At 40.4% G+C, this 22,498-nt stretch overlaps 1 protein-coding gene across 2 annotated transcripts in view; it reads right to left on the bottom strand.

The window, feature by feature from the left end:
- The window catches only part of COL4A2 (collagen type IV alpha 2 chain), a 144,499-nt gene that overhangs the window by 42,252 nt on the left and 79,749 nt on the right, over positions 1 to 22,498 (bottom strand). For both annotated transcript variants that reach the window (XM_062619258.1, XM_062619269.1), the window contains 8 exons: positions 8,694 to 8,828; positions 8,567 to 8,611; positions 5,765 to 5,881; positions 4,976 to 5,047; positions 3,273 to 3,308; positions 3,117 to 3,179; positions 1,091 to 1,126; positions 391 to 432 (listed from right to left, as the gene is read on the bottom strand). In XM_062619258.1, the coding sequence (XP_062475242.1) occupies positions 391 to 432; positions 1,091 to 1,126; positions 3,117 to 3,179; positions 3,273 to 3,308; positions 4,976 to 5,047; positions 5,765 to 5,881; positions 8,567 to 8,611; positions 8,694 to 8,828 (546 nt within the window). The remainder of the gene's footprint in view (positions 1 to 390; positions 433 to 1,090; positions 1,127 to 3,116; positions 3,180 to 3,272; positions 3,309 to 4,975; positions 5,048 to 5,764; positions 5,882 to 8,566; positions 8,612 to 8,693; positions 8,829 to 22,498) is intronic.

The raw sequence follows: 22,498 nt of genomic DNA, 5'->3' as shown, positions 1-22,498 counted from the left end.
TTCTAAACCTCTGAATAAATTGATGGCAAGATAAATTTATTTTGTGCTGGGATTAACATATAGCAATACTTGTTCTTGTCTCGTAAGTTTCCAGAATGACGGTAAAGATTATTGCTTTATATAAAGTGGTCATGCTTTACAAATTTCAGAAGTGTTGCCTCTGTGTGGTGTAAATGAGGGCAAAGCAAGATCAAGAAATGTAGAACTTAGTCCAGCTATGACATTCCTTATGGAGATTATCATCACTTTCAAAGCTATACTTGTTTTTCTCTTATAATTGCATGATACAACTGCAAACTAAGAGTGTAATTAAAATAGGTTCCTTTATAAATAGTAAATAACAGCAACCTGTCCATTAGTAATGACACTAATTCATTAGTTTTCCTTTACCTGTTCACCTTTTTCTCCATAGAAGCCAAGACCTCTGTTACCCTGCAAAAACAGTAGGTCAAGATTTACTTCATGTATGACTCAGTTTTCTAATGTAAAATTCAAATTTAAACATGCTTAAAGGCCTTTTCAGGCTTGCAAGTCCTTAGGACACCACTGAACTGCAGTCAAATAATAGTCTAGGTTTACTGTCAAGGTTTTTTATAGATTTAAGAGTATTTTTTAGAAATAAACATTCAGAAAGACAACTCTAATTAACATCTCATGCTACCAGTGCTACATAAAACAGACTTCAAGTCATTCACTGAGTAATGTGAAAAGATCAAGTATTTCTTTTGCAAGTTTTTTAATAGCACTGAATGTTAAATAAAAACACCTAAGTGGGCTGGAACAATGAACTCATATATTTTTCTTCCATGATATAGCTGAATACTGTTAAGACTGCAAGTGTTCTCTGTTAATGGGAAGCTACTGTAATTACAGTAGCAAATTAAATGTGGCTCTAGATGTGGCTTAATCTCTTCAGGGTAGGCAGTCCCAGTGTAAGATTAACTTCTTGTGGTATGCAGCCAACACAGAGAGTCCTGTGCTACACAAGCTTTAGTGCAGCCTGTGGTTCTTTATTTTACCGCTTTCAAGTAGGTATTGGATAAACCTCAGCAACACAAAATCAACATAAACGACTCTGACACAGACTTACTTGTGGTCCTTGTGGTCCTGGGGGCCCTGGTGGTCCCTGGAGAAACACAATAGGGGAAAGCAAGTTACTTGTCAACTTTCTAATCAATGCATGCAGGACACTAGCTATTTTATGTCCAAAATGTAAGTATTTATTTCTCAGCTTATTTATTTCTGAGCTGTATTCCTCAGCTTTGTGCTATCCTCTTCGTATTAGCTGTGTTTACTGTCCTTAAAAATACCCTCCTAAGTCACATCATGATCTTTCCTAACAGAGTAACAGTCTCCCAGTTTAGACCTAATGAAATCCCATGTTAATTTCAAATAAGAAGAATTTGTGGTTTTGGATCCTGACCTTGTAACGTTTTAAGCTGATAACTAAAGTTAAGCATGTCTTCACTGGACTTCACTGGACTGATGCCCTGCCACAGTACCCATCTGTAAAGGAAGCTGAACTAATATATGCATCTCAGATTACCTATTTGGTATTGTACACAATGAAATCAAAGGAAGATAGTGGGAAATGAAAATATAACAGGAACAGAAGCTGCCACAGTCTTACAAGAAAAGCTGGAGGAAAGCCTCAAATTGGAGATACAACCTGCCTTGCTTCAGTCAGCTATGGTAGCAGGCTCCAAACAGCTCTGCACATTAAATTCTCCATCAGATATAAGAAAGGTGAAAAAAAATTACTGAAAAAATTAAAACCTCTATCAGATGTAGGAAAGGTGAAAAAAAATACTGAAAAAATTAGTTTTTTAATTAGTTTTGGTTAGTCAAGTAATCTGTGACCTGCTGACACATCTACTGGGCACCTCTCACAGGTGAGTCACAGCTTTAGAGACAGTAAGTATAGTTGAAGATATTTTGCTAAAAGCTGGAGATGGTGGGCATCCATCTACTTGGGAAGAGTGTTTGAAAGATGGCAACCAGAGGGATGCCACCATGAGCCTCAGAAAATGTATGGTTTATAGCACTCCTGACATCCAAGACAGCACACTGGGAATATGAGTCATTGCAGGCTGGGCTCCTGTATGAAGCTCATGAATGCTGTGGGTTCACTCTAGAGGAAGAGTTAGTAAAAGACTGAGGAGATCCTGCTTCAGGAGGACCAGAGGAGAAAGACAAGATGCAGCTTACTCCAGACGATAACAGAGGTCACTGCAGAAAACAACTTTGGAAAGGTTTAGCATGCTGTGGATTTAGTCGTAGAAACATACGTTGTTTTGGAGGGGGGGGTGCCTGACAACAGCTGTGGAGGCTGTGTGTAGAAAGCCCTGATTAGTTGCCTTTCTTCCCCTCAAATCAGTGATGTAGTGCAGGTCTGAAGTGAATTTTTGTCAAAATAAACAAAAAAGCAAAATGCTATAAAGTTGTCTTACAGGAAAATAAAGCAAGTGTAAAGAAGATGAAACATATTGAACATCTGCTTCTTACCCCTAAAATTATTAACCGCGGTAATAAGAAATGTAGAATGGTATCTGGAGAGAAAACAATCTTCTCAAAGAACTATTCAGCAGCAGTTGTCAACGTCAATGCTGTACATGCTGATTTTGGAGAAAATGACTACAAACTAGTTTAAAAATAAAATTGTATTCTAAATACTAATGAAGACTGTAATCTATCTATCCAATCTCCTATGGGAAGTGTGGAAAGCTAAATATATATTCTTTATGATCACTAAAGATAATATATTTAGGTCCTGATACCTTTGATAACTAAGTGTGTGGGGGATGTAGACTGGATAGCATTGAGTAATCTTTACAAACAAGACTCTTTCAAGGAGGTTAAAGAAATACAATATAAATCCAAAGCCTCTGGCAATCTGGGGTGAAACAAATTATATCTCTTTTTGCAATATTCATTCTTGTAGAATCAGTGTTTCACAATACTTTTAAAAAGGTTTTGCATCCAAGGACACCTACCTGCTGCTTTTAACCTGTTTCTCTACTCATTTGCTAAATTACAATCCAACATAATGGAACTTGCTGAGATAATTCTTTTGTTAGGTTTTAATTTTCTCCAGAACATATTTTAAATATACTTACTGGTCTTCCTCGCTCTCCTCTTGGACCAAGAGGTCCTTGAATACCCAGCGTACCTGGAGGTCCCTTTAAACAAAAAGAATGCCCAGCCATCAACTAATGTTGTTCTGGTATCAGTTACTGTTGACACTTTATCACATTTGCTGTAGTACTACTTACTGGAAAACCACTGAACCCTGGCTCCCCAGGTTCCCCCTAAAAAAACAAGCAAAAAATGTGATAAATGCTATATACAAAAATAATTTTAAAAAATTATTCTTCTCACTATTTCTTTTCTCATTCCAAAAACTAATCACAGTATACAATGCTACACAAACCCTTACACGCAGATGCATTCAATTCAGGTGTTGAGATAACCAAATGTGGGCCACATGGATTTTGTGCTTTGTATACAGAGCATATATAGTTGCATACATAGTTGCATGCAATACAATAGGAGGATACAAAATTGGCTAAGGAAGTTATGGATCTAAACTACCAGGCTGAAATGGATAACAGGCCACACATAATTCTTTTTTGAAAAATCCTGTCTAACCAGTGGCTTAATTAGGGCTATAACCTTAGCTGAAATACAAGTACAGGTTCATATTTCATGAGTTGCATGGGAATTACTGAATCGTTTTGAGTCAATTCTGAGTCACTAAAAGCATTTGGAACACACTGTTTTCAGTGACCACATATTTTAACCGCAGTACATGTTGAAATGTTTTTGAAAATTGGACCCAAAACTGTTCTAGCGCAAAGATCTTCCAATACCCATAAATAATGCGGCATTCAGTCCAGACACCTTCAATCACTTTTAATAGCATCCTAGCTATCTGGTTAATTTGTATTTAGTTAACAGAATAATTTGTGGAACCAAATACTTTCTGAAATGAATACAGGTGTCAGTATCCATCCTTGGGCACAATATACTTGAACAACTCTTAATCATTACTTAATTATTCCTTAATCATTCCTAATTAGTAACAAGTGCAGATGTGAAGAGTTTCTGAAAGCAAAAGAAGTAGTTAAAAAACCTGGGCAACTTACAAAGATACCAACAGGAAAACCTATTTTGGCATTCATCACTGACACAAAATAGACATAAACGATGTCAGCAGATCCCTTCTGTGCTGAGTACAGCTTAAATGTAGCTTTGTACATCAATTTGTCACAATTTGTTCTCTAATACTGTATATGGCCCATTACTTCTATCTGATACCTTCAAATTATACAAGCCTATATATATGAGAAAAAACTACAAGTGATTACAAAACAACTGTAAAGATTAGATACAGTAGGATTAGACCCCTAGGAATACTTTGGCTTTACTAATTAACTAAATAATATATTGAAGCATATTTTATCCTAAGTCAACCAAACTCCAGCATGAAAATTACAAAGAAAGGATGGTAACAGTAAACAGAATAATTCTGTGGACAAAATCATGACAAGAGTGATTTGCCATTGACGAGGCCTTGGGTGATATGGTTTAGTGTGAGGTGTCCTTGCCCATGGCAGGGGGGCTGGAACTTGATGATCTTAAGGTCCTTTCCAACCCTAACTATTCTATGATTCTATGATATAAAGGTAGTCATTGAATAAAGAGGGCAATACTTGAACTACAACACCAGTGCCTCTGCAATCCACCTGTAGGCTGGAATTCCTTGCAAATAACTGAAGGGACATTCCCCCCCCCCCCCCCCCCGGATATCAGATAAGACTTTGTTGCAACCACAGAAAGCAGAAGCTGCCTTGCAAAGCCTACACAGAATCAAGGTGTGCCTCTTGTCTCGTGTCTGTCAGAGTGCAAGAAAAATCCATTGTTTGTTTGTAAAACTGTACTGAGCATGAATAACTCACAGGAGTTACAGACATACCCTGTATCTGCTTGTGATATCCGGTGGCAGTATATAGGGTTCCCCCTTCTGGCCCTTTGGCCCTTGGACTCCCTAGAGGTGACAAAAAAAAATAATTATAAAGTAAGCTTTCAGATCATATATGTTAACACATGAACAGCTAAGAGTAATGAAAAATATTTGTTGGGGTTTTCATGAGTATATACATACCACTGTTTAGAGACAGAGACTATGCCCAGCTTTGGAAATTCATGGTTTAAAATCAAAGTGTAAGCCCTCACAGTACGTAAAAGTGACTTTCTGATTCCATGGGAAGAATCCCCCATTACCTGGGAGTGGTATTACAGGGTAGTACCTCCTAGCTAAAGCTGCAGCAGCAGCTCCCCAGGGGCTGACATGTGCTCTGGTAAATCCAGGAGCCCCTGCTCACCTCAGCATGATCCTATGTATCGTGCCATGAAAGCCAGTACTTTGGCCATGGGACAGGGAAGGAAAAGGTTACTTTCATCAGAAGTTGTCAGTTTAAGATTATTTTACCACTGTTGGATAAGGATGTACAGGTTTTCCTGAAGTATTCTCCCTGCAATACCTACATGACAGATACAGCTCTGGGCAGACCTCCCAGCCCTGGCTGCAATTCAGTAACTAAGCATAGCCCACTGTGTCCATGGTAAGTTTGCATGTATGCTCTGCTGGGCCAAAAGGGAGCTCCATTAAGAGATGTCCCATTTGCTTCCAAAACACATGTGACTAAAACTCCCTTCAGCAATGATTTTACCTTCAGGTGCTCCCTTACTGCCAGCTACTTACAATGGTACCAGGGAAACCAGAGAATCCAGGAGTTCCCGAGTCACCAGGGTCACCTACTGTCCCGTTACAGCCATCATGACCTGGTTTCCCCCTTGATCCTGGCTGCCCTGGATGACCCTGTTGAGGGAAAAAAAAAAGTGTTTATCTATCCATCTGTTTCTAGTTTTCCTTTTCCTGTAGTCACACAGTATTTAGACATTCTCACATTAAGCCCAAGGCTTGGATCCATGGGAAACTATGATTTTCAAAGACAGAAACAGACAGTGCCTTTTTTTAATATAGCTGCAGCTTGAACCAGATGCCCCAGACAGAATGAAAAAATGAGTAGCGAAGGACCTTTCAGAAAGGGTAAGAAAGCTATGTTCAGTGTAGGCTCTGTTAAGCAAGAGAGCTAAGCCAGATGAGGCTGCTGTACAGGGAGCCACTAAGAACTGGGATTTTTAAGCATTTTAGTGCTTCACACTGGAAGAGTGGGAAGAAAGGTTCCTCACTGACTTTGAACAGCTTCCAAGCCAGGAAAAAACAGTCAGAGATGCTTTTGGAGCTAGCTTGAGTGTTGTGATGAGGATTTAAGTATGGAAAAAAACAGCAGGCCTCAAAGCAAGGGAGTGAGGGGCACTGCAGAACCTCCACACTGAGACTTTGAAATGTTATTCCTGTCTCAAGCTGGATTTTCATTGCTGTACCTATATTCACCTTAATCGCTGTTGCTTCTGGTTCGCCCTGAGGCTGATGAGAAGCAAGTATACCCTTGATCAGCTCTTTCTTCCAAGGGACTCAAGTGAGAAAACCCAGAAACTAACATAAGATATTTTTCTCTTTCTCTTCTATCTAGAATAAGAGTTTTCTCTGCTTCTGCTCCCTTGCCTACAGGAAATCTGTCCATGTCCTTACCTAGCTCTATGTCGTGGTTTAAACCCTAGCCAAACAGCTTGTTCACTCACTCCCAGTGAGTGGTGCTGGGCTGGAAGCAATCGAGGCCCCCCCCAGCCCCGGGCTCTCCCCTTCCCCGCTCCCGGAGGGATGGGGAGGAGGATCGAAGGAGTGCAACTCCTACGGGTTGAAACAAGAACAGTCCAGCAACCAATGTACAACACAAATCACCACTGCTACCACCAACGACAACAATGATAAGGGAAAATAACAAGGGAAGAGAATACAATACCACCCTCCGAGAAACCAGTCCAACCCAGAAGACCCCGTGTCCTTCCGGGTAACTCTCAGTCACCCTCCCAGGCATGACGTGCTGTGGTACGGAATACCTCTTTGGCTAGCTTGCATCAGGTGTCCTGTCTCTGCTTCCTCCCGGCTTCCCCTCCTCCCTGGCAGAGCATGAGCCTCACAAAGTCCTTGGTCAGGGTAAACATTACTTAGCAACAACTGAAAACATCGGTGTTATCAGCGCTGTTCCCAGGCTGGAAGTCAAAACATAGCACTGCACCAGCTACCAAGAAGGAGAAAAATTAATTGCTACCGCTAAAGCCAGGACACTCTAACAAGTTCTGGCATTCCTCACATCAGAAGACACTGAGGCTTGCCACCATCCTCTCTTGGCCTCTAGCCTCACACCCTAACACCGTGTCATTACAGTTCATACCTGTACCTATCGACCTGCTGTCTGATGGTCAGTGTTAGTCTCGGCCTGAGAAAACTGCTTGAGTTTGGTGAATATAAGTTAGTGGGAAGGGCAAGGGAGCTTGAGGACAGGACATAGTGACCATACGGGTTCAAGTACTGTCTGAAGGTATTTACCCTTCACAACGCAACATGCAGAGGTTGGGAAGGCAGGGCTGAAAAAGAAAACTTGCTCAGGTAAGAGAAGTGGTCCAGCAACACCGAGCTTCACAGCAATTTACTCTCCTCCTGAGGATGCTTAGAAAAAAGTCAGTGTGACATGGTGAGATGAACAAGATCCTTGGCTTCAGGGGTGTTAATAAAAATGGGAGAGTCCTCTGCTTTTCCTTTGAGAGTGAGAAAGAGGGAGAAGAGAAAGATTGTGAGAGAGAAAGCCCTGAATCTCAATAGGGAACTCTTCTGGAAACAAACAAGGGTGAGAGTGGATGTGGATGCGTGGGCTGCAGAGTGGGGCCCCGGTGTCAAGGAGCACTACAAAGGAAACCCAAGCCTGGGAACTCTGTCCAGGGATTCCAGTGACTCAGATTTCTTTGTTATTTTATGACACAAGATGTAAAGACGTGTAAGCTGGGAAAATACTGTGCTGTGAACTTTACCCGGCTTTCCTCTTTGAATGTTTCAGTTTCATGGACCTGGTCAATTTGTTCAAAGTTTGACAGTGTTTAGGAAGTTTTTTAAGACTATCTCAAGCATGCCACATGAGCTATAACACAAATAGCAATGGTTAGTATTCTAAAAATCATTGGTCTTTCTATGTGCTTTTCAACTCTGAAATAATTAAGGAATGACCCACTGGTGTCCTTTGCTCACAAGGTTAAGAGATGTGAAGTAGTTATCTCCCAGCTCTTCCCTACAAAAGAACATACTTAGCTGGGTAACCTCCAGGGACACAGGAAATTTCTATCCTTTCTTGTCCCCTTTGCAAGGGACTTTCTCCATAGGACAAAGCAAATGGACCTTAATTATCTGATGGAATGAGAGGAAGCACAGATCCTGAGATCTTGTCTAGCTGCAGATCCAGTCCAACAAATGCCCTTAGCTTAAAACTGTGTATGTGGCTGATGCTGAATTTAGCCCAGCTATTTTAATTAAAGCACAAAGGCTTTAAACTACCTTGCAATATTTGCAGTTGGTGATTTCTTAAAGATGAGGTAAACATCTACTTACAGGCACACCATCTGCCCCGGGGAATCCAGTGACTCCTCTTTGCCCCTAGAATGAAACAGCGCAATTAAAATGATGCTCTGCCCAGTATTTTGCTTGTCAGCTAAAACATCTGCAATTCAGAAGTTACCATTTCTCCTTTGGGTCCACTTATTCCTGGCTGTCCTCTTTCACCCTTGTGACCTTTGGGACCTTGCACTCCTGGGATTCCCATCAATCCTGGTGGACCAGTGAACCCCTGAGATCCAAGAAGTCCTGGCTGGCCCTGATAAAAATAATAAAGAAGCATTTATTTAGGGACAGACATGAAGCTGGATTAGTTACCGCTGCTACAATGGAGTCAATCTCTTGAAGACAAAATAAACACAGAATCCCTTTCCGTTCCAGTAGGTCAGACTCTTTGATGAATGTCATCTGGAAACACCACAGAGAGAAACTCCAGGAACAGTGACCACATTGCACGTGACAAAATCAATGTGTGGAAATGCACACTCAAATCAAGGTTCACTACTTGAATATTCATGGCTGGTCTATGAAAAAAAGTGTTTTCTTTGGAATAAGGCTTCTCAAGAGTGATTCTCACTAGACTGCAACATAACCAATTAATACTCCAAGCAAGTAAAATATGCTTAACTGTGAAATTGCTTAATGGCTCTATTTCTTACAACTGGAGTCTGCCTCTTTGGGGATGACATTTCTATTTATCATTGGAGCCTGGAAATGATTAGATGTGCATACATCCACACAGGTGGAGGAGCTGCATTCAGGGCTCCCTTGTCATTCTCCCTTCCAGAGCTGGCTCGGCTCTTGGGGACACTTCAAACATTATTTAAAAGTAATCCCCTGTTGACTGCCAACATCACAAGGCTCAACTGGGGAAAAAATAATTTTGAAAGAACACAATGTTGATTTAAGTAATGGGTTGTGACAATATGTCTGAGATCTGTGAACCAAAGTGTCTGAAAGCAGTTCCAGACGTAGTGTTACTGAAGGCACATATGTTTTGCATGCTCTACACTACACAATGCACTAATGACACTCACAGTAAATTGATGCAATCTTTTCTGGAAAAATATGCTTCAGTGGAGCAAAGCACCGTTTACTGAGTTCTAATTAAGACAATTCTAATGAAACTATATTTAAAATTAATTTAGATTTTTCACAGACTAGTCTACACCAGCACCAGTATCTTACAAAGCAAGAATTACAGCAAAGCATGAATAAACAGATACCTACTTATGCAAACAAGTGACAAAAAAGATAACACTCTGTTTTAGTATAAAATACTTACAGTCTCGCCCATGCCTGCAAAGAAAGAGCTAGAAGATGAATAAAATCCCGGTCCAGGAAGGATAACACTTCAGTAATGCCATTGAGGTGGGAGAAGTGGAGGAGGACAGTGTGGGGACTTTAAGAAATGAATCTGAAGATACCCTAATTTCTTTTTATTCAGGAAGTTGTAGGAAAGATACTGAGAAACTCTTTATTGATATAAGGTGATTTTTTTAAATTCTCATACTAAAGGATAGGCCCATTTGAGATACACCTTCAAAACTCAATTGTCAACAATCTGTCTATAATTAACATTTATCTAGGCTACAGTTGTCTTGATACCGCAACCCCAAAAACAAAGAGTATGACTGAAACACAGCTTACTTCTAGTTTTAGAAATAAATCAATTTGCCACACTGCTTTTGTGGAAAATGGCTGTCACAGCAGTTGGAGTACGTTTTTGTATTTTAAATCTTATTGTATAACATCAAGTGAGTCCATACAGAGAAGCTGATGCAGCCAAACAAAGTACAAAACTCAGTGCAATATTTTTGGTATTTTATTTTCTTGGAAGAAGACTAGGAATGAGCCTGAGTATGAAGAATGAATTGCATAGAGTTCTTGGGACAAGCCACCAGGATGGACTTCTTACATTATGGATCTTTTGCTATAGTGTTACAATTATTTTGACAAATCTGATTGTTTAGGAGCATTGCCAAGGGACAACAGGGATTATTTAAGTGTTTGAGCTGTCAGCATGAAAGTGAACCTCTCCACATACAGCCAAGCCCAAGTTTATATAGCATACCTGCTTCTAAACCAAGCCTGCTCATGTGGATTCTCAGGCACTAGGAGGCCAATGCCTTTTCAAGCTAACAAACTGAGAAGCAACAAAGGTTATATTAATACATATAAAATATAATACGATTTGTGTTGGCAGGAGGTATATGCATCTGGTATATGCTCATTTCCTTATGTCAGCAATAGCTGGTTATTACAGATGTATCTTTCTCCACATCAGTAGTTTTCAGGTTTTAAAAAATCAGTGAATCTCTTGAAAGTAATCATATGAAGGTGCAGATCCTTGTCTAAACAGATTCACAGCAGACATACTTTTCTTAGTTACCTGACTCAAATGGAAATATGCTGATTAGAAGCACTAGAATGATGATTTAAATCTGAGCCAATAATCATCAGTGTGAGCTCCAAGGTCAGGAAGATCTTATATCACAAAGAAGTCTTTTCTGACATCATGTTTTCTCAACTTTTCTTACTATGGCTCAAAATTTAAGTATAAAGGAATTAAGAGAGAGAACACATGTACATACACCATGAAACTGCTTTTTTTCAGTGAAATAATAGATATTTCATCAAGTTTTAAAAATTCATTGCGTTCTTTATCGTTTTTTTGTAAAGCAGCATCAATTCTTATGCAAATATCAAAATATTTCCTTATTATAAGGCCTTAAAACTTAATTAAATACTTAAGCTAGCTTGTTCTTCCCCATACATCTAAATGTAGAAAGGAACCTTTAAATGGGATAAAAACGTATCTCATACACCTGCAAAGAACACAGAAATATTATTCAAGTCCAACTGTAGAGATTTAAGTTGGCTTCAGTTTCAGTCTGAGAGGTTCTGAAAACAAACGTGTCACTACTCCCACAAAGAATGGAAAACCTGGATTCTGTACCCTGAAAATGCTGTTTCACTTTTGAAGTACCTGAAAAACAAAAGAAGCCAAATAAATTCCAAAAGCTACTCATAAATTCCAAAAGTGCCCATCTGCATCCCTTTTGTGGGCAGCAGGTTGCAGGCAGAAAGTGTGTAAAACATTTAACTGAAACTTCTGATAAAACGCTGGTTATGTTCTTCAGAACTTTCAAATCTATGGATGGCTTTCTGCAGGGGCCATGAAGAGTTGTAACGCTTCAAAGGGGGCATTACATGCAACATGGTTACCTCTCCAATTCCTACACCAAATAACACTCTCCCATTTCCAGTCCCATTTTCTTATCTGGTGTGGAGAAAGAAGTAAATGAGTAATGGAAAACACAAAGAGAGTTAAGTAACACCGGCAGCCCGTTCCCCATGCTTTCCTGGTAATTATCTGGTCATTTGGTTTTCAAAAAAGAGGGGTTATTTAATATTACTTGCAATAAAGACAAGAGCATTGATCCTTCTGTGACCAGTTTAGTATGAGACTAAAGTCAGAGCTTTCAGGGGAAGTACTTAATATCATTTGTGTAATTCTTCAGCCCATTAGTAATTTGACTTCAGTTAACAACTGTTAACTGAATTAACTTTGTTAACCTTCATTAACTTGGACTTGCCAGCTTTTACTCTGCTTTCTTTATATCTTTTGTTGAACAAGTATGGCCCTTTTTCATTACTAAATAACCTAAGAACATTCTTTTGCAAAGGTCACTGAGGAGATTTAAGCAAAGACAATCAATTTGAAAGGCTTAGTCAAGTAAAGCACGACTCAATTATTACCAATTATCAAGGATGCTGGGGAGAGACTCTTCATTAGGCACTGTAGTGGTAGGGAAAAGGGGTAATGTGTTCAAACTTGCACATGGGAAGTCTAGATTGGATATAAGGAAGAAGTTCGTTACTGTTAGGGTGGTGAGGCACTGGAATGGGTTGCCCAGGGAAGTTGTGAATGCTCCATCCCTGGCAGTGATCAAGACCAGGTTGGACAGAGCTTTGGGCAACAAGGTTTAGTGCGAGGCATCCCTGTCCATGGCAGGGGGGGCTGGAACTAGATGATCTTAAGGTCCTTTCCGACCCGAAGTATTCTGTGATTCTATTAGAGTCCCAAATTCCCCTCTTTTGAAACATGGTACTGCTCTGCTGTGCTTCTGGAGGGTCAGAAGTCCTAGCAAATTCTCCAGACCTGTGAAATTGTGTCTGGATTAAACTTCCAGGTCAAAACCCCACCAAAACCCCAATAAAAACCTCCAAAAGGCAAGCCTAGGGAAACGTGCTTTCCTTATCTGTCATATTTTAGACAACTCACAAAGACCTTTCTTCTGTGCTCCCTTCCTTAAATGATAAAATCAATGCTCTAGAAAGGTGAGAGAAGGGTGCTGTCTGGCAGAAGGCTTCCCATTTTGATGAGGTGAACTGGAGCTCTTCCTGAATCCAGAGCAAGGAATGATTACTTCATGTCACAATCATGTCACTGAAAGGCTTATCACAGAATGCATGGCAGCTATGGCACTATGGCCAGCATCAATGAGGGAGCATGTGAAAAGGAAAGGAAAAAGTGGGCTGATGGAATATCTTGGACACTAAGAAGAAGTTTTAAATTTGTTCCAAGAAAACTTCCATGCCTGTTCAGATGAATCACAAAGCTCCCAATGCCAGGATGCATTCCTAAATAGGCAGTCCCTGCTTTGCTCTTCCTGTGACTTCAGCTGACTGGAAGAGGTCTCACACAATTCATGTGGCTGGCCCAGCCATTTGCAAAAGCTATTTACAGACAGGAGCAAAGGTTGGAAATTTAGGAAGCTGTGTGGAAATCTTCCCAGAAAATATTTGCAATGCTGTATATACATTGCCACTTGTCCAGTGACATGCATGAAGGAACATGCTGTCAAGGTTGTGACTGAATTTAATAACTGCATTTTGCAATGAAGTCCCAGTGGACTTCAGAAGATCCTGAACAGCCTTTTAAATCTGTACTGAATGTTCATACTTTGCAGCCTGTTCTTTTTCCAGTTCTTTCAGGATCAGTCAAATGAAAGAGATGTCACGTTGCAATAGTTTCTTCCATCTAATTTACTGCTAAGTTTACAACAAAGCTGGTGGAGGAGGTTGCGCTAATTTTGAGATCAACCAGTTGTTTGAGGTGCTATACAAATAAAGATACAATAAAGGATAGTACTGGCTCCAAAGGTTTTAAAATACAAGCACATAATCACAGATTGCTGAGAAATCCACGTATCAGTGTGGAGATATGAAGAAAAGAGAAAACTGTTGATTTGCAATAAAGAGGAGACAGTATCAGAATTAATTACTGGAAAGCTTCAGAGTCATTGAGCCCATTTCTCCGCATTTCATTACAGACTTCCCTTTTGCAACTGCTTCTGGTATATGGAATGTGATGATTCAGTATTCCCCACACGAAAGCGATCCTTGTAGGCCATCATTTATTTAATAGTGGACAAGAAGAAAGGAGGTTAATTCCCTGACATTTTTAAAAGGTCATTGGAGAAAGGGCAAGTTCACTTCCTCTGGGAAGGGTGATCTGACTGTGACAGACAAGTGGGAACTGGGACTTTTTGTTAAGTTGGCTCAGCCAGAAATGGTTCCTGTAAGAACAGATGAGGAAAGGACGTGACAGCAAGGACCTCAATGCAGTTCCACTACTACAGGGAGACCAACAAAGGGAACAGAGAGAGCAACTCACCAGGGAATAAAATCAGTTATAAGGAAAATGAGCAACTTCTGAGCTGATTAAAAGTGCTAACGCAGGAAAAGGCATCCCTGCAGGCACACAGGAAAGACACAGGGAAAGTTTTAAAAATAATGCTGGCAAAATGCGGAGAATAGGGTGTAAATGTAGGGAATTTGCGGTTCTCTAAGGCATCTTCCACAGAGGTAGGCACAGTAAAACTATCATTGAATCCAACTAAAAAATGCTTAAATTAAACCTTAAATGCTCTCATCACCCCCAAAAACATGAACTACAAGCAACAACTTCAAGAACCCTGTTGCGGCACACTGAGTAAGACTGGTATGGGCATATCACCCAGCATTTCTCTTGGACCGTAAATCCAGGAGTTAATGGATTGAATATTAAAGGGGAATATGTAAGTGAGGGATCTGGGGTTTCAGCTCCATGCAATGTACGCTGTGCCAGAAATCACTCTGCTATGGGGTTGCACAGCTTTGGGCTGGGTGGAAGAGAAAAGCAGAGCACACGGAGCGTCGTGCTGCCATAGCTCAACTAGGTCAAGTCAGTGACTGCTCCTGGCAGTCCAAGACTGCCCAGTAGAGACAGATTTCCAGAGGCTCATTGCACAACAGCCCCTGGCTATTTACAGAACCAATCTCAAATCAAGTTTAAGACCATATGGGATCCTCTCCATGGCAAGGATACATGTGCGGTCTTCCTTTCCTGCCAGCTCTACTAAGATAAAATTTTTGCTTACCCCCACTTTCCAGTGGTTACTGGAATAAACCAAGGTTAAAACACTTTGCTTTCAAAGCTTCACTGGGTACAAAATCAGTCACTGATGAGCACATCTTCCATGACACAGAAGACACTGGTACATTTCCACACCATATATCATTATGCTGTACATTGATAACGTAGTCTGAATGGTTCCATCCACCCCAGCAACTCAAGCGTTTTGCTTTAGTAAGATTAAAACTTTTTTGCAATTCCACCTGAAAAAAGTAGTTCAAAATAATCCATGGAATGGTAGAAAATCACAGAATCATTAGGATTGGAAGGGACCTCTGGAGATCACCTAGTCCAACCTTCATTGCCAAGGCAAGGACCACCTAGAGAAGGTTATGTAGGAACGTGTCCAGGCGGGTTTTGAACGTCTCTAGGGAGGAAGACTCCACAACCTCCTGGGCAGCCTGTTCCAGTGCTCTGCTACGTTTAACGTAAAGAAGTTCTTCCTCACATCATTGAGGTGAAACTGCTTGTGTTTTAATTTATGGCCATTGCTCCTTGTCCTCTTGCTGGGCATCACTAAAGAGTCTGGCACTATCTTCCTGGCACCCGCCTTGAAGGTATTTATATGCATTCATGAGATCTCCTCCCAGTCTTCTCTTCTCTAGACTAAACAGGCCCAGCTCCTGCATTCTCTCCTCATAAGTGAGATGCTCCAGAACCCTGACCATCCTTGTGGCCTCCACTGGACACTCTCCAGTAGCTCCTTATCTTTCTTGTACTGAGGAGCCCAGCAATTCAGATGTGGCCTCACCAGGGTAGAGGGGAGGATCACCTCCCTTGACCTGCTGGCCACAGTCATGAACTCCAGGATACTATTGGGCCTCCTGACAAATATAAATACAAAGGGTATAACATAGCTAATGCTAACCACTGGAAAGAGAGATTATATGGGAGAAAAAATCCTGAAGTTTGTGCAGGCTTGGCTGTTAAACATATTAGCACGTCACTCTATATTTGTGTCTTCAGGACTGTAATAATGACTATTTTCTAAAAGACAGATACCAATCTCAACTTGCAGCTAGCATTCAGAAGCTCTTCACTAGATGGCACCAGCCATTGATACTGCATGCAGCCCCCACCACCACAGGTGCATGTTTCCAGACCATGTTACAACTTCAGGAAATCTGATAAGGAGTTCAGGTATGGTTAAAATATCTTTGTGTGAAGGCTACAGCAACAAAAGCAAATGCTTGGCAGTGAGATAGCTGGGAAGGTACAAATGAAATGAGATGAAATTCATCATGCAATCAAGCAGCATGGCTTCCTGAAGTGCCTGACTCATTGTTCACCCTTTATTTCATATAATAGGAAGGACTTGGTCTTCTAAGAGAATGAGAAAAACTTGTTATTCTATTTCTTCAGTGGATTGCTAAATTTACATTTAATGTCACAGGCCTGCCTCTTCTCAAATTTATGTTCTGAATCTGTATTAGCTTCTATAGGCTGGCATTAGCTTCTACTACCACATGGTTATCAGAGTTAGGAAGGGATGGACTCCTGTAATCTAACTTGAATATTGATAAGCCAGTGAAGCAAACCTTTCTCATATGCCTAAATTATGTGATAGTCAATTCTTGACAGAGTAGCACTGACAGAGTCAGCAGTCTTAAAAAAAAAAAAAAGTACATAGCTAATGTTTATTTCTATTTTTAATTTATTTTTTGCTACTTCAGAGGTTATTTAGCTGACTTTCACATCCAGCTGATTTTCTCAGAAAAGACTTTCCTTCTTATTTGTTAAAAAGCTTTTATTTATACCAAAAAGTAAACAAAAAAGCATAAAATTCATGTTAAGTTAAAAATAACTAAAACTTGAGGCTAGTTCAGCCTAGTGGCATGGTAACAATTTGCTGCTCTTTCAACTACATTGTCTGGACATGCGACATTTTCTCTCAGGACAGTGGTGACCAAATGACATTAACATTAATTCCAGAGCAGTGATTCAGCTTGCAGAAGTTTTGGGCTTTTTTTTTTTTTTTTTTTTTTTAATTATTGAAGGAATAAACATTAAATCTTCATGAAAAAAGAACAATGAGAGGGTTCTCTTGACCAGAAGCCACAGCCCTTTTCTGTAGTCAGTAAATGAAATAAGCTTGTACTGTTCCCTTTTCCCACAGTTTGATCTAATTTGTGATCTTCCAGAAAGCTGCTATGTCACCCAAGAAGATAAAACATGCGCAAAAGAAAATATACACTGGAATATAGGTCAAACACTTAAGAACCAGTTAAAAGATTCTTCATGTCACAAAACACATAGGAATATATGTCACAAGTGCTTTCTGTGCTTTGCAGAGCTGCTGTAGAAAGAATGATACCCAGACCATGGCAATGGTCTCTCAAAGAAAAACATCTGAAAGGGCAAGTCCAGACAAAACCTCACAAGGATTTCCATGCTAAGTCATTAAGAGGTTATTGCATAGAGGAGAGAAGAGGAAAGAGAAGATGTGGGAAGGAAGTGCTGGGCAGAGGGGAAGGGTGGTTTTGTTTGCAGACTCAGTAAAGGAATAAATCTGAAAGTCCAAAGCAGCATCTCTGCTGAAGTATGGCTGCACAAACAAATTGAGAAATCTGGGATCAGACTTAAGCAATTAACCTGATCTTAGAATCATAGAATCATAGAATAGTTAGGGATGGAAAGGACTTTAAGATCATCTAGTTCCAACCCCCCTGCCATGGGCAGGGACACCTCACACTAAACCATATCACCCAATGCCTTGTCCAACCTGGTCTTGAACACCGCAGGGATGGAGCATTAACAACCTCCCTGGGCAACCCATTCCAGTGCCTCACCACCCTAACAAGAAACAATTTCCTTCTTATATCCAATCTAAACTTCCCCTGTTTAAGTTTTAACCCATTACCCCTTGTGCTATCACTACAGTCCCTGATGAACAGTCCCTCTCCAGCATCCCTATAGGCCCCCTTCAGATACTGGAAGGCTGCTATGAGGTCTCCATGCAGCCTTCTCTTCTCCAGGCTGAACAGCCCCAACTTTCTCAGCCTCTCTTCATATGGGAGGTGCTCCAGTCCCCTGATCATCCTCGTGGCCCTCCTCTGGACTTGTTCCAAGAGCTCCATGTCCTTTTTATGTTGAGGACACCAGAACTGCACACAATACTCCAAGTGGTGTCTCACAAGAGCAGAGTAGAGGAGCAGGATCACCTCCTTCGACCTGCTGGTCATGCTCCTTTTGATGCAGCCCAGGATACAGTTGGCTTTCTGGGCTGCAAGCGCACACTGCTGGCTCATGTTCATTTTCTCATCAACCAACACCCCCAAGTCCTTCTCCTCAGGGCTGCTCTGAATCTCTTCTCTGCCCAACCTGTAGCTGTGCCTGGGATTGCTCCGACCCAGGTGTAGGACCTTGCACTTGGCATGGTTAAACTTCATGAGGTTGGCATCAGCCAAGGGAACTTTACCTGACTGCCATGATTTCTCCAATACGATGGCCAGTGACTTAGCAACTTCATTTGCCAGCTCCTTCAGGACCCGCGCATGAACCTCATCAGGACCCATGGACTTGTGCACGTTCAGATTTCTAAGATGTTCTCGAACAAGATCCTCTCCGACAGTGGGAGCAAGGTCTTCATTCTCAAGGTCCCTGTATCTGCCTTCCATGACTTCTTGTTGAAGATGTGCCTCCTCATTGCAGGGTGGTTGGACTGGATGACCCTTGAATGTCCCTGCCAACTGAAACTATTCTATGATTCTATAACACATATATTAGCAACTATATCTGTCTAGTGAGCACACTCTACTGAATTATGGACTTATAATGACTTGAAAGGCAGCAAGCATTTTTAAAGGATTTTTTAATCTATATGCAGTGTAGTCATTCACTACACTGTGATGGTAATATGTTATGGTATGATATATCCCAATGCACATATTTAAAGTGGATATTCAAACAAATCCACCCTGAATGTACCCATTTTTCTTAGCTGTCTACAAAAGGAGCTTCGGTCCCTCACTCAAACGCTGATCTCCACATCGTTGCTTTCTAAACAATACCCCAAAAGATCAAGCCCTGGAATTGTGGATTTAGCAGTTAGAATTAATACTGAAATAAACTTGAGCATGAAAACTATTCTGCATGAAAAAGGAGCTGGATATAAATGCAATACATTTACTAAACTTGGCAGGCAGTATATGTCAGAACAGTTGCTACTGGTGGTGCAAAATAATAGGATTTTCTTAGAAGTTAGAAATATTTCAGTGATCAGATGATAATGGTGTGTGCTCGAAAGTATATGCATTTAATCGAAATATATCATCTGGACTGTACCTTTCTTCCTTTTTTGGCTACTCAGATAAATGTGCTAGGAGCCACAAGAATACTAGCATTTCTACATAGCTTCTTAGTTAAGTTTCTATAATTTTATTCAGGAGATAACAAAATTTCTACCTACATTGTGCACTGCTAAAATTTTGATATGGGGCTCTGGTGATATGTAAGGGAACACAGGGAAATCTTCAGATCTCAGAAACCTGCAGAGCTATCACAGCTGCAGCTGACCGGATACTGTGCAACCTAGACAGATGCTTTGGGTTAGCATGAGCGGAAGTGCGATTAACGGAGCTACTCACTGTATGTTGGTTAAACTGCAAGTACCAACCTAAGATAACTATAAACCCAGAAAAAAACTATGTCGATTGATATGTAAATACTGTCCCTCTGACTTCCAACCAAATAGTGTCTTTAAGAAAGAGTTAACCAGAATAACTTAGAGATGTTACTTTGGATCAACTTGAAGTTGAGATCATGAGCTAATGATGTTTCACAGAACACTAAAATGACATTGATTTATCCTTGCAAAACATTCATTACTATTTAAATAATTGGAGAAGACTAGTTTGATAGCCAACCAAAAATTCACCAGAGAGGAAAAGTCATCTTGCCAAATTTGCTCTTACAAAAGACAAATATCAAGATGATGGGTCTGGAGCAGGAGCAAGCAGGAAACTCCCAGTTACCCAGTCATAGCTGCTGTATTATGTTCATGTAAAAGGGCAGACATTGGTGATGGTACCTATTAAATGTTTGACTGAGCATTTTGAGGGATGATGAATGCCTCACATGTTTTTAGCACAATGAGCATGTTTTCAGAACAGAAGAAATTTCTGTTCGTTCAGCATGGGTTTTGACAGGATTAAAAGAGCCAGACACTTCCCAGGGCACCATACAATGCAGTGCAATCCTCCTAATCTGCTAGTATCTACACCAAAGATCTTTTTTTTCATTCTTTCCATTCATTCCATTCATTTTATTACCCTCACACTATTAAGATCAACTGCTTTTTGTGACTTTTTTAAAATCCCAGTTCACACAAAATGCTAAAAACTTGCATAACACAGTGGCTCGGATAGCTGTAAGCTTGCCGCTTGGCCAGCCAGGCTCCTCACAGCGAGACAACAACCAGCACCTGCTTGCTTTAGAACATTCAGTCATAGACTCAAAAACTGATCTGCCAGCCCAACTGCTTTCAAATGGGTTTCAGCAGTGTGTGGGAGTGTTCTCAAGATCCTTAATTCAGGAAGTTGAACACAGATGTTTTCTGTCAGTAGGCGTTGGAGGCACTGATAGTAACATCTGTTCAGTTTTTTTGTGAGAACATTTTTTTTCTGTCCAAGAAGGATTCACTGTTGAAACTTCCAAATTGTGCAATTGGCAAAAATGTTAAGCTTGTTAGGGTCCATGAGTTTAGGAGTATGTGAAAATTAAAACCCCTGCAGGAGTTCAGTTTATCCTATGCCAGGTTTTCCACTCTGTGCTCCTCTTCTGTTTAAACAAAAGTATAACTATTTTCGTGGTGGGAACAGCTATCAAAACTGACTTGATCATATAAATATAAGTTACTACTGGCTGTTTAAACCGTAGAAATAATTTAATTCTTACAGAAGCACTAACTTTTTAGTTAGTTGTATATCGAGATACACCCTCCACATGGGAGCCCAGAATACACACTCTAGCAGCATGTGCAAGGGACTTGGTGTAGACCTTAGACACCCTCATGCTCCGGTCATGGGAATTTACAGTTTAGGACAGTCTCTGAGTTCCCAGCAAGGCCAGATGATTGGCTCTGAACCACCAGGAGGGATGGGGGGCTTTAAGACAGATGTGTGCAGCAATATGAAGAGTCATTGTTGATGCTGAATAAGAGACATCTTTTTTTTTCCTAACACTTCTGGACAGATGGGTCTCAAGAGCAGTGGGGTGCTGTGAGATCATCTGAATGGAGTTCGCACAGTTGTTTTCTCAACATGATTGGCTAATCTTGATGTTAGTATCAGTGTGGATGCTCTAGAAATGTCAGCAACTGGGACTCTGCACCCATATGCCTTCCAGTGGATGTGGCCTGTTAACAATGTTCTAACGCAATCATTTTGATGGTCTTTAAACTGAGCCTGGCTTCATGTTGGGTTTGTCTCCAAAACCAACAAATAGTCTAAGTAATCTGTAAGAAGTCTTGCCATCTTCAGGTAGTAAACAGAAATACTGAAAACTGACAGCAATTGTCTTTTACACAATACAATTAAAAGTCCTGTCTTTTGTATGCACAGATTAACAGAAGGTTTTTATAATCTGACAGTGCTAGATCAAGCTGAATAATCTAGGCAATGATCTGGAGAAAGTATTATAGCAACCAAGGACTTGTAGAAGTCTCTGTGATCCCACACAAGTCTATTTTTTTTTATTTTTTTTATTTTTTGAAATCAGGAAGAAGGCAAGTAAAACTATTTTCCTTTGAATCATGAAGAAAACAGTTCTATGTCATCAATCTGAAAAGAAGTACTCTTTTGAATATAGCTTGTGATAAGAAACCTAAAGAGGGTTGAGAGTGGAGTACAAAACTTGAACAGGAGGTATAGTTTTCCAGATCCATTATGAAAGATTTAGTTTTTCTGTTATACTCAGTTTGAGGTAGCAATAATGGGGGCCAGGAGTGCCCACACATCTGCAGCTTCCAAAATGTCATCACTCATGGGAAAGGATGTTCTGGAGAACATCAACAGCAGAAAGTTCTACAGCTGTTGAAGGAGAAAGCCTATTTATCATTTCAAATGTTGATTTCAAAAGCTACTGGAATTTTTTTAACCATTTATTGTAGTCAGTGTGGGCTACTCAGCTGCTTCAGCAGAGGATTGGGATGAGAATCAGAGCAAAGTGTTCTGTTTGATCTTTTACTCCTTTTTATTCTGCAGAAAATGGGGGAGCAAAGGTACTAATAAACTGTAATGGCAAGCTGCTTTCACTTGAAGGACATGTCACTTGTCTGACAGTTTTTGATCTCCCTCTCCCCTTTCTCCATGAAAAAAATGTTTCAACTTTAACTCTCTTATCTCTCCTGCATCTGTGAGAACTTATGATTATTACACGGCTTCTACAAAGCCAATGCTAGTTCTCCTATGCAAGTAACACATATATTTTTATTGGTTTTTTTTTTTGTCAAGAGACAAAGAACACTT

This window comes from Pezoporus occidentalis, unplaced genomic scaffold (genome assembly GCF_034315485.1).
Source record: "Pezoporus occidentalis ecotype Australia unplaced genomic scaffold, CSIRO_AGI_Poc_V1 ctg105, whole genome shotgun sequence".
Lineage (NCBI taxonomy): Eukaryota > Metazoa > Chordata > Aves > Psittaciformes > Psittacidae > Pezoporus > Pezoporus occidentalis.
This window is presented reverse-complemented; position numbering and strand designations above follow the sequence as displayed.